The sequence below is a fragment of the Leopardus geoffroyi genome, chromosome E1 (assembly GCF_018350155.1).
Source record: "Leopardus geoffroyi isolate Oge1 chromosome E1, O.geoffroyi_Oge1_pat1.0, whole genome shotgun sequence".
In the NCBI taxonomy this organism is placed as follows: Eukaryota; Metazoa; Chordata; class Mammalia; order Carnivora; family Felidae; genus Leopardus; species Leopardus geoffroyi.
Window position 1 is genome coordinate 14,347,160 of NC_059330.1, and position 12,703 is coordinate 14,359,862.

At 43.3% G+C, this 12,703-nt stretch overlaps 1 protein-coding gene across 2 annotated transcripts in view; it reads left to right on the forward strand.

The window, feature by feature from the left end:
• Nucleotides 1-11,759, forward strand: part of METTL16 (methyltransferase 16, N6-methyladenosine) — an 81,792-nt gene extending 70,033 nt beyond the window's left edge. For both annotated transcript variants that reach the window (XM_045487756.1, XM_045487757.1), the window contains one exon: nt 83-11,759. In XM_045487756.1, the coding sequence (XP_045343712.1) occupies nt 83-706 (624 nt within the window). In that variant the 3' untranslated portion in view covers nt 707-11,759. The remainder of the gene's footprint in view (nt 1-82) is intronic.
• The last annotated feature ends 944 nt before the right edge of the window (nt 11,760-12,703 follow it).

Genomic DNA, 12,703 nt, shown 5'->3' on the forward strand with positions numbered 1-12,703 from the left:
CTTTTTTCTTTTCTTTTCTTTTTTGTTTTTGAAGTTTTGAGAAAAGTGATTTTCTATAAAATTCTGTTTTTCCTCCAAATAGGTTCAGCATAAACGAGTCCCCTGTGGAAAGGAAGAGGTTAGCCTTTTCCTAACAGCAATAGAAAACTCCTGGATTCATTTAAGGAGAAAGAAACGGGAGCGAGTGAGACAGTTGAGAGAAGTTCCCCGAGCTCCTGAGGACGTCATCCAAGCTTTGGAAGAGAAGAAGTCCACCCCGAGAGAGTCTGGCAGTAGCCAGGATTTGGCCCAGGGCCCCCGGGAGGGCGCCCTGTGTGGGCCTGCTGCACAGGAAGGCGAATCTTCCACTCTTGAGGGCCATTCCTCAAACCAGGATCTGCTTTCCCAGGATGAAAACCCAGAACCTGTGGAGGATGAAAGGAGTGAGGAAAAGGGAGGGATGGAGGCTTCAGAAAATTGTAAAGGCTCTAGCAATGGGGCCCAGGACCGAGAGGCATCTGAGCAGTTCAGCAGCCCGGTGTCTGAAAAAGGAAGCCATCTCCAAGGAGTGGCTGGACATTACCTATTCAAGTGTTTGATAAATGTAAAGAAGGAGGTAGATGATGCTTTAGTTGAAATGCATTGGGTTGAGGGCCAGAATAGGGATTTGATGAACCAGCTTTGTACCTATATACGTAACCAAATTTTCAGGCTTGTTGCTAGTTAAATTCTTGCACAGCTGGGAAGTTTCTATAAAGTAGCTTGCCTTGGGGTGGCAAGAGGTATTCCACCATAGGCCCATTGGTCATTATGTGCAGTTTTCTTAAAAAAAAAAAAAAAAAAAAAAAAGAAAGAAAGAAAGAAAAAGAAAAGAAACAAATTAATCTATTTTTAACCCCTGCCCAATCCCCCTTATTAAAGTCACTGGGCATTAGTATGGTAATTCATGAGGATAAATTGTGCTTACCAGCATCAATAAAAAGCCATCAGTAAATTCAGGAGGGATTTAAACCTGACTTAAGCTGATCACCTTAGCTTAGCCGAGGCCAAAAGGATTGTTTTTGGAGTCTGGTCTGGGTCAGAACTACAGAGCATCATGCTGTCTCTGTCATCCATAGTTGCTTCTTGAGGAGGGGTGGCTTTCTCATTCTCTGAATAGAGGCAGTACAGCGGGCAGATAGGCCCTGTGCCCACTTCTGGAGTCACCTGCAAGACTTCTCTGGGTACATAGGCTTGATGACCCCTGTATCCGTCCTGAGGAAGGAACTGGCCTAGTGTTAGGTGGTGGGGGAGAAAGCTTAGTGATGCCAAGAAGAAGGGCTGACCTGGGAGGGCTCCTGGAAACGTCACATTCCTGATTCATAGCTGTTTTGATGCTGCTTATTTCAGAAATAATTAGGTAAGCAAAACTCCCAGATGTGACTGAGATACAACAGAATGAAGCCATAACCCTACCTCCAAACTGTTTGAAAGTAGTGTTTTGTAGTAGTTTTACTGATGTATGGTTTGAGTTTGTTTTGTTTTTTTGACATACAAAGTGGAGCTTTGTTTTATTTTTAATGTATTCAGAATTGAATCTGTCCATCCTGTTTGAATCCTGCGATTGGGGGAAATATTTTCATTGCTTTGAATGGAGAAATGATTGATGATAGAAATAAGAAATTGGAGGGGTGGAGCGCCTGGGTGGCTCAGTCAGTTGAGCATCCGACTCTTGATTTGAGCTCGGGTCATGATCCCAGGGTCATGGGATCGAGCCCTGCATTGGGCTCTGCGCTGAGTGTAGAGCCTACTTAAGACTCTCTCTCTCTCAAGTAAAAAATAAAAAAGTAAAAAGTAAAAACAAATAAATGGAGCGAGATAGTTATGAGCAGTATGTTGCTTAAGAAAGTCTCATCTATTGGCAGAGAATTTGTAGTTGATCAAATAATGTTTTTTGTGGGTCCCCTTGTAATCCCTTCTGTGCTTACCTGTTTGCCTTAGAGAATTCTGAGGCCAGGGTAACCATGTTCTTAAAACATGTTTCTCACTGGAATGTCAGGGTTCAGCAGGAATGCCTCTGGAAAAAGAGTATTTTTGTTGTTGTTGTTCTCTTGGTGTCTCAGTTACCCTCTGCTGTACTTAAACTTCCACACCTTGATTTTGATTCTACACCAGTAGTCTCATGTTCTGTTTAGACTGAACTTGTTGTATGGTGCTCCTTCCTATCTGCAAAGCAAATGGGGGCTGAGCAGTTAAGCCATGCTTTTGAAAGGTGGCTAGGGGCTCCTGGGTGGGTCTAAAAGTTGAGCATCCGACTTCACCTCAGGTCATGATCTCATGGTTTGTGAGTTTGAGTCCCACGCTGGGCTGTCTGCTATCAGCACAGAGCCTGCTTCAGATCCTCTGTCCTCCCCCACCCTTCTCTCTGCCCCTCTCCCGCTCATGTGCGCACTCTCTCAAAAATAAACATTAAAAAGTTTTTTCTTGAAAAGTGGCTGTTGGTTAGGGCAAAAAACTGATGACCTTGGCATATTTTGGCAACACCTAGACCCAGCCCTCAGCAAAGATTCAAGAAGTGAAAATAGGACCATATACTTCCCTCTGTCATTGGAGACAGAGCTGCAGAAGAGAACAGATTAACCAGTGTTCTTGACCCGGTCCAAGGACCTCTAGAGAGTCCATAAAACTCCTGGATTATGTCTAAAAGCTCTGTGAACACCCACCACCACCACCACTTCTCCGGAAATAAGGATCTCTGACTTAGAGGGGTCAGTGAGCCACTGAGGATTAGGAAGCACTGGCCCAACCTCTCATTTGACAGGATGAGGAAATCAATACCCAGGTTCACACAGAGCCAAGATTGAATTCATGCCCTTGAATTCCTCTGGTTCAGTAATCTTCTCTTGTGCCTCCTCCCCCCGCCCCCCCCCCAAACATCCCCGTCCTCCTGACACATTTAAATCCTATGCAGGCCCCAAACCTTGTGTCTTATCTTGATAGAATTTTAGGATAATTGAATTAGGTTGTAATTATTCATTTGATAAATGGTCAATACGTATTGTTTGCCTATTTGCTTCATTGTAAAAGAGTAGCGTGTACTCATTAAAGATTTGGAAAATCAAAGTCGAAAACAGCAACAAAATCACCCCAGTCACAGTCTTCTCAGTTATGACCACTGTTGGTGTTTAATGTTTTCCTTCTAGTCTGTCGATGGGAGGTGCATGAGTGTGTGGGTTTAACTTTGTACTCATGCTGTATATTTAATTTTATATTACGCTTCTCTTCATTTAATGTCTTGTATTTTTCTGTGTTAGATGAGTGGTATGTTTACATACACTCCTTGCCCGTGCATTTCAGGCACAGTATTAGCCTTCATTTGAGTCTGGTACCAAGGTGTGACCGGAGGCACAAAAGATGTGTCTTGCGTCTCTGTGTGTTGCAGTGCCCCAGGTTTAAGGCTCGGTGTCCTGGAGGAGGTTTTATAGGTGGTCAGCTCACCCTTTTAGAATTTAAAAACTGTATGATGAGGGAAGCTTCCAGCTAGAGCTCTGAGTGCCTTCTTTGCACTTGGTTGTCTTCGTTTTCTTCTCTGAGAAGAAAAGTTTATTTCTGTCTAATGAGAGAACATTGAAAACGTTTTTTTAAAACATCTAAAAATTATTTTCATTATGCGTATATTTTATAATTGTGTGATGTGCGATACATACACCTCTGGTATAAGGGAAAAGGGAATTTTGTCTTTAAAGAAATAGGTTATTAACCCATGTATGATAAGGTTGAGTGGTGCTTGCCTTAAGGGTCTGGAGGTCAAGTTCATGTTGACGGATTGTATGGACTTAAATCTTTGTGGTATTATCTTATTTTCTTTTTTGGTCCCTGGCATTGGCTTCTGTTCTCTTGATAACTAAGGTAGAAACAGAAGCTGAACTTGTTTTCCAAGAGGGACTAAAGCTGCTTTTGTTCTTTGGAATCTGCTTTGCTTCCAACAACTGGGTTCCTTCACCCCCCATCCTTGCCCTGCTCTTCACACACCAGGGCGCTGCTGTGAGTCCTACAAGGTTCATGTCACCGTGGTGGAGTTTCAGCCGATCTTAAGGGTTGGTGTTGATTACTTAAAGTTTTAGTGTGTATTTTTCGAAATACGAAACCTCTCTTCTCTTGATGGAAATGATGTGAGAACACCAGCCTCAAGCTTTGACAAGTAATAAAACTGCAAGTTGTGGAAAAGATGCAAAAGCCCATGGAAAATCCAAGGCCTCTTAAAGAAGGGAGTGTGTGTCCCTTCCATCTTTCTTAAACCACAGCATTTTCCTTTCTAGCCACATGGGGGCATCTTTGGCCCTTTTATCAAGCACCTTAACTTTGCTGTGAATGAATAAAATTGTGCCCTTGGTATTTTCTTGAAATATCCCTTTACTACCCAGAGAATATTTTTTATGTAAACAAGTACATTTTCACATAAAATTTGAAAAATAAAAGTAGAAAAATAGAAAAACCTAGCACTCCATGATCTTTTTTATGGATTTTCAACCTTTTTATGTTTCTTTATGGTCCCAATTGACTGTTTTATTTCCATGTGTCCTGCTACTCTAAAATATATACAGGCTGGGTCAGTCCTTTGGATTAACTTTTTATTAGTATCTAGTTAATAGGGGTACTGGTAGGGGAATGTTTAGTTACCTTAAACAGTAATTTTTCAGAAGTCTTATGTTCCAGGTAGAGTTAACATAGAGAGTTCTAAGAAACATTTCACTGTTCCTTTGTCTTTTAATTCTTGTTTTGGTTTATCTGGCTGGTGGACCAGCATGCATGTAGTATGTTGTTTACATCAAAAGTTGACACAGTTGGCTCTGTGTTATATATATTTTATAGGTTAGCTGGGCCTTGTTTCCCATACAGGATGTTTCTGTGTAGAACATACGTATTACTAACTCGGGTCTGTGTTGGTTCATAGAAAAGTTCCATCTATTATGGCACAGGGATCAGAGGTGATGGGCCCAGCAGATCTGCACAGTAGCAGGAAAAGGGTCCAGCTTAGTAGTCAGGAGCCCACTGGGAGAAGGAAAGTCTCAAAGGTGTATCACATTTATAGCCACCCAGGAGGTGCCCTTAGGAAAGGGATGTGACCTCATCTTTAGAGAAGTTGGTGCCTAGGAGATTTGGTTTGCTGAATGGGCACTAACCCCAGTAACACCCAGAAGAGGTTTACTAGTGAGAAAGAATTGGCTTTTGCCTTCTGGAGTAGAGCATTGAAGGTCTTGAACCTTTCTAAATGCTCCCAAGTACAAAGTCTGGGTGCTCATGCCAGCACAATATTAGAAAGCCCTGCGTGGAGCTCACCCCACTAGCAGCAGGGCCTCACACGCATACCAGAGAGTTCCCACTCTGCTCTGGAAAGACATTGAGATCCTCTGCTGTGACTCACCCAAATGACTAAAACATCAGTTTATTTTTTTAATTACTGGTTGGAACAGCTAATGCTCCCTTTTGGAACAGCTAATGCTGCCTTTTGGAGGCTGTGCTTTTACTGCAGGGGGCCGTGTTGTGACTGAGCAAAGGCCTTGCACCTCTGCATGCCCTTTGAGGTGTGGCCTATCTGTCTGTCTCTGTCCAAGCAGAAACTTTAGGGACTCCAGGGTCTCCATGGGGAAGTGGAGGGTCATGGGTGCTCATTATGAGCCAAGAAGCTGAGGTAAGATGGAGTAGACCAGAATCTGCAGTTGGGCTTGGCAGAATTGGCTTGTATATGATGTTCCCAGGAGGTCAAAGGATCTATAAATCCCAGAGGCTTCTCCAGCCTCCCTAGGGGAATGAAAAGCAGAAAAGAGACTTTGCAGTCATCAGACCTGGGTTTATGTTCCAGTTCCACTAGAGCGGTAAATCTGTTTCACTAAGCCTTGGCGTCCTCACACAAATGATGAAGGATTCTTGCTTCACAACAGCAGCCGTTAGGTGAAAGTATGAAAGTGAGAGCAGTACTAAGACACTCGGAGGAGTACATGAGCATAGTGGGCTTCTCAACTTGCTCTTCTATTTGTATTCCTTGAGTTGTCCATTTCTGGTCAGAAAATCTACCAGTAGACTCCCGTCAAAGGTCCAAGACCTCAAGTATATAACTTCAGGTGTAGAGTTCCACTTGACCAAAAACAAAACCCATGCTTCCATGTACCAGAGTGACAAACAGGGAATCAGATTGATTGGCCATCTTCTGACATAAATTGTCTCCTTAAATAACCCAGCACAGTGGTGTATGTCCCCCTGTTGATAGCTTAAAGAAACGGAAGCTCAGAGAGCTTAAGTGACTTGCCCTAAGGTCATTCACAGAGCTAAGTCACTGAGATATGGGGGTTGAACTCAGGTGCAGAGATCTGAGACTAGGTTCTTGTACCAGATCTGAAGATTCGTAACAAATGCTACACTTAATATGGAAATGGACTTTTGGGCTCATTTGACCTGCCTCTAGGAAAGAGAGAAAAAGCTTCTCTCACCCAGCTTCACAGTTGAAGGTAACATTATTCTCTAGCCTATGATCAATGAGTAAGATTTGATAAATGAAATTGCTTATAATTAGTTCTTAATTTATGCTACCAAATCTTCATAGAATTTTGTATTTGGCAGGAGTGCAGATAATTAAGTAGTTAGGGAAACCACATAATAAAATGTCTAGTACAAGCACATGTTGGATCAGAATCAATGTAAAATAACTGATAATTAGGTAATGACTCTTTGACAATACGTAATTGTATAATAATGGAAGAAGGGTTTTACTTTTTTTATAGTTTAATAGGCAGCTCCAAATATTTCACTCACAGAATTGATGTGCTTTTTGATCTTACTGGAGAAGGTAGCAGTCGTCAGAAAAATGGCAAGTCCTCTTCCCCAGGTAGGGTGAATGAACTCGTGTAAATCGGGAGGAAAGAAAAGGCTGCCTGCCATCTGGTGGACCCATTCAGGGAGTGTGGCCCAAGAGTCTAGAAACTAAAGCCAGGAAATTCCCAGCTAGGGGACTTGGCTGGCTTTAGCAGCCAATCAGCCCCCAGGGAAATGACAGCTTGTGCTACTGCTGTCCAAAAAGAGAAGACTATGCAGAGAGCACTGTGGGGCCAGGCCCTTCCTGGGAGAGTGGATGAGGCATGGGCCTGCCCCTGTAGATTTTGCGAGTCAAGAGATTTGATGTCTCTTGCTGGGAAAGGGGGGTTCCCAGTCTGCTCTGGCAAAGGATCCTTCATTCAGCTATGTTTGTCCCAGGATTTCTGCCTTCAGGGTCAAGTGTGGGGCTTTATGAACCAAACTCTAGCCTGTATTTCTCTGAACTCTAGGTGAGCACCAATAGGACTTTATTCATTCACAAAGGGAATCATGTTTTCTCATCCTCTATGGCAAGGGCCAGGCAAGATGGAATAGCTCATGTTCTGACTAAAAGGGAGTAGCTTTTATTCGATCCCTGTTGGTTGTTGCCATGCAAAAATGGTGTTTGTTGGATGTTCTGAATTTTTGCAGGAAGCCAGAAATCCAGATTTGTGAGAAGTTTACTTGGTTGTAAATCCTGACAGTTAATTCAGTATTCTGTCAAAACCTGGTAGACCGTCAGTTTGTGACCTCTTCCACCACCAGGGGGTGGAACTGTTTACATATTTACTGCCTCCACTTCCCTAAGTCTCATTTACCTCAGCTCCTCAAGTCGGCTTCCTGCCTGCCCCCCCCCCCTTTTTTAGAGTGTTTCTCATCTCTTAAGAGAGGATCCCAAAGATTCTGTCCAAGTTCCTCGTTTGCTCTTTGCTCCTAGCACTTCAGGCTGGCCGCATCCACTCCCATGACTTCAACTGCTGCTCACCTATAGATTCATCATTCCTGAGTCTAGACCTTTCTTGAACTTTCAACACCCACATACCTAACCACCTGTTGGACATCTCCCCCAGGACCATGGTAGTGTCAAACTCAACTTAGTCTATACCTGGTTCTCTCCTATCTTCTTGGTCACAGTCCATCCAGCTGTCCAGATGAGACATTTCTGTTTCTCTCTCTCCTTTACCACCAGAGACTAAAATCTTTCATCTTTACAAATACCTCCCCAATCAGCCCACCCTCTCCACCCTGAGTGCCACCACCTTAGTGCTCTTCCTCATCTCTCACCTGGATTGGAAGAGTCGCCTGAACCATTTCTGGGGAACTTGCGAGCTGAGCAGCAGAAAGAGATTTAGATAGGTTTGGTGGTGAGGAGGGAGATGAAGAAACCCACTTTGGGGGTGAAACAGGAGCGCTTTCAGAAGAAGGACCAGGATGGAAAGTAGATCCGTAGGAACAGGTCACAGTTGAGATCAAGAGAGAGGAGTCCTTTCCTGAGAAAGCACAGGAGAACTTTTTTCCCCTTTAACAATTTCATAATAATTACAAAAGTAATGCGTTTTCACTATAAGAATTTAGAAAATAATAAAACTTTATAATTCCACTACTCAAATGGAGTTATTTTACATGTCGTTATCTTAGTATTTTTATATGCATATATATTTTTTAATAACAAATGTGGGATCATATTGTATATGACTGTTTTATACTTTTCATGTAGCAATATATTGTGATAACCTTCTGATTATAAAACTAGTATCTGTCGGAAGACTTATAAAAAGTTAAAATAACCAGATAGCACACTGTCCAGAGACAACCACTCATATTTTGGGTTTATTAACAGCGTGTTTTCTTTACATGTCATCTTGAGAGTGTTTCTTCACTAAACCAGTTGTTCCTTGCTGGAAATTTTCTATTTTTCACTATTGTAAATAATGCTTTCATGGACATGTTTGTATAAAAATCCTCATGTGTCGCCTGGCTGGCTCGGTCAGTAGAGCATGCCACTCTTAATCTTGAGGGTCGTGAGTTCAGGCCCACATTAGGTATAGAGTTTAGTTAAAAAAATCTGATGTGTTTTCTTACTGCTTTAGGATAAACTTCTGTAAGAATTACTGAAGCAGGGGCGCCCGGGTAGCTCACTTGGTTGAGCATCTGACTTGATTTCGGCTCAGGTCATGATCTCACGGTTTGTGGGTTCGAGGGCTGCATCGGGCTCTGCGCTGACAGCACAGAACCTGCTTAGGATTCTGTCTCCCTCTGTCTCTGCACCTCCACCGCTCACACTCTGTCTCAAAATAAATAAACATTAAAATTACTGAAGGCAGAGGATATGACCTTTCTAAAGGCTCTTTGTGTATATTGCCAATTTGGTCACTAAAAAGATTGTGCTAGTTTACATTTCCATACATGCCAGTTTTAACCACTCCTTTGATAGCTCTACAGGGCTGATTTTTTTTTTTTTTTTAATCCTTTATTGGGGTGCCTGGCTGGCTGGTAGAGTATATAGCTTTTGATCTCGGGGTTGTAGGTTTGAGCCCCACGTTGGGTATAGAGATTACTTAAAATCTTTAAAAAAAAACATCCTTTATCAATTGATAGACAAAAATATTGTCATTGTTTTAATTTTGTGGTATTAGCGAGACCAGACATTTTCGTATACGTATACATATTTCTGTTATATATGTTATCTCCTATATTTTATAAAATTTAAATTATGTTCTGTGTTCATTTTTCCATAACAAGTGTTATTTTTGTTACTGAACTGCAAGGACACATTTGCCAATATTTACCTCCATTTTGTCCTATACCTTTTTATTTGTGGTGATTTTGTTTCGGTGTTACAGTTAGTGGCTTGTAGAGGGTTTATGTAATCAAATCTGTCATTCTCTGCCTTTATATTTTCTTTGTTTCCTTTAAGGGTAGAAATCTCTTTCACCACCCGTGGAGCAGAAAAAATGTTTGCCTGTATTTTATTATGGCTCTTTTTGGCATTATTTTTTACATGTAACACTTGAATCTGTATTGGCGTATGATATGCAGTTTAAGAACCTAACTGTGTTAAACGAATGGTTCCAAGTTATCACAGAGTAACTGTTCAGAGAGATGACTGGTAAGCTCTAGCACTGCCAACTGAGGTGATGGGAAAGGTACTCAAGCCCGCTGGGGGTTGAGGATGGGCTCATGTACTGGTATCATCAGTCCCCAGCCTAGAAGTGGGAAGAGAGGCACAGGCTAGTATGTGGCTCCTAGAGTGTCCCCACCACTGGCCAGTACACACTCTCCCAGTGAGCCCTGGGGCTTTAGAAAGAAGTCCAGTTGTGAGAGTGGACGGAGCCCTGGATCTAGGCACTCCGGCCAGTGACAGGCCACTACTCCACACCTTACGTACTATTCTGAGAAGGCAGCAGTTCAGGGCACAGGTAGCTGGTCTCTCTTGGGTTTTACAGTCTTGATTCTGCAGCCTGCGTCTTAGGTGTGAGCTTGATTTGCTGGGACAGTAGACCTCTGTCCTTTCTGTGGGGCATCACAGCCCAGCCCCTCTGCCCTGGGGGGCCTCCCCTGTCATGGACACCCCCTGCCTCCACTTGACCCAGCTGGCTCTTGACTCACATTACATGACTACCCCTCGTTCTGTTCACAGCCTTGCCCAGTCTCACTCCCATTGACCTGAATTCATTTTCTCTCATAAAGACACTTTTTTTTCTTTAGAGGAATAGCTGAAGTTCTCATCCTTTCCCTCATGCCTTTCCAGTTTGATCAGCTTCCTCCTCCAAGTCCTCTATAGCCCCCATCTCTAGCTGTAGCATTTAGCTAGCTTGGTTTCTCAGAAAAGCTCAAAGTGCGTGGCTCCTCCCTTTTTGCTTCCGAGCTGCATTTCTTTCCTTATTACTCAGTGTCCACACCCTGGGCGGTTGCCTGGATAAAAATCTGCCCCCTTTCCCCCAGTCACCTTTTCAGCCTGGACACAAACACCAGTGAGGAATAGCTATCTACCTAGGGCCAGTTAGAAGCTCTTAATTCCTCAGTGGCCTGACGCAGTTCAGTATCCTCTGAGGCCATCTGAGCCTCTGGATCCTCAGTCTGATTCTCTTTCCTTGCCTTCTCACTCACCTGCTAAGCTTGTTTATTGGGCACCACTAAGCAAAGTTAATGATTATTCCTGTCTGTAGCCAAAAGGGGTGAAGTTATCTATCATCACCCATTTCTGTGAGGTTTTCAAGGACTCTGGACGCACTTCCCCAGGTTTGCCTGTCCCATGGAGTCAAGGGAGAACCAGGCCACTTACTCATGCCAGCTGACACTAAGCAGCTTTGTGACCTTGGATAAGACACCTTCTCTTGGGAGGTTTGGCTAGATAATCTCAACTCTTCCAGCTGTGAGGTCATGTGAGGCAAGGAAGAGGGGGAAGTACATGACTTGGTTTTACCTGTTCTGTAGGTTCAGGAGGAGTCCTTTACTCAGTGGGAGTGGAGGAAGGTAGGTGAGGACTTCGGTGGAAACTTACAGCTCCGAGGAGCCTGCTTCATTGATGACTGAATGAGTACCACATTGGATACATCTCTATCCGAGCAATTCAGAATCCTGCTCATCAGTCAGACTGGGCTCATCAGTCAGTCAGGAATCAGGTTCAGTCCACTTAGGTGGACCAAATTAAAGTCCATTTAATTGCTTCTTACACCTTCTTAGAAAAGTATGATTATCTGGGAACCTAGCCTAAAAGAGTACATCAGCATTCTTAGGAGTCTTTGTGTGGTCATATGATCTCTTGAGCTATGTCCAGCATGGTGGTAGAGGGCAAAGCTAACCTTTTCCAGGTATTACTGTGGAGTTGAGTTCTGCTCTGACCTTTTACCCCACCCTGGCTTTCCAAATGTCAGCTGGCCTTGGCTACAAGGATACCTAGCCCCGTGCCTGGCACATGTCAGGCACACAATAAATATTTGTTAAACGAATGTTGTCTGCTGTGTCCCTGAGTGTCTTACTCTTCATCCTGACTTTCTCCCTTTGGTCTTGTTTTAATTGTGATATGTGAAAAACTTCCTAAAACCACTTGCAAAATTTGAGAAGTTGGGCCTGAACAATTAGGACATCTTCCGGGATCTAATGTAAATACCTGTACTTTGGCTTTATTTTTGCCGTTATCATGTATGCATCGTAGGGGTCAGGAAACTGATTTTCATAGCTCTTAGGGTTGCATATGTATGTAATGCTTTGTTGGGGTGGGGGCAGTGTGGGTGGAAGATAGCCTCATCAAAGGAATGTCTCTATCTCAGCATATTAAAAAATGGAGGGATTTAAATTGGGCATCGGGATGCACAAGATTTGAGGAGGAAGGCTGAAAACAGAAGTCCTTTAAAGGTACACAATGATTGGGGTACCTGGGTGGTTCAGTTGGTTAAGCGTCCAACTCTTGATTTCGGCTCAGGTCATGATCTCACGGTTCGTGAGTTCAAGCCCCGCATCGGGCTCTGTGCTGGCAGCACGGAGCCTGCTTGGGATTCTCTCTCTTCCTTTCTCTCTGCCCCTCCCCACCTTGCTCTCCCTCCCTCTGTCCCTCTCTCAAAATAAATGAATGAACTTAAAAAAAAAAAGAAAGCTAAAAGTACACAATGATGGGTGGCCCAAGTGTCCTGCTCCAAAGGTACTAAGCACCTAGAAGCCATTAAAAAAAACTTGAGCAACTTTTTGGAAATGGCTGGGCTTTGGATCATTGCCACAGAGTGCTCACCTTTCTGGTGAAACATCAGAAAACTTTTCTCTTTCCTTTGAATGATACAGTTGCCAGCTTTTACCCCAGTTCCATCCCTTTGGAGCAGGAAGCTGGGGCTAAAATGTTAAATGGCTCTTCTATCCATTCCCCTCTTCTTTTATACCCTGCTTGTAGGTTATCTCCCCC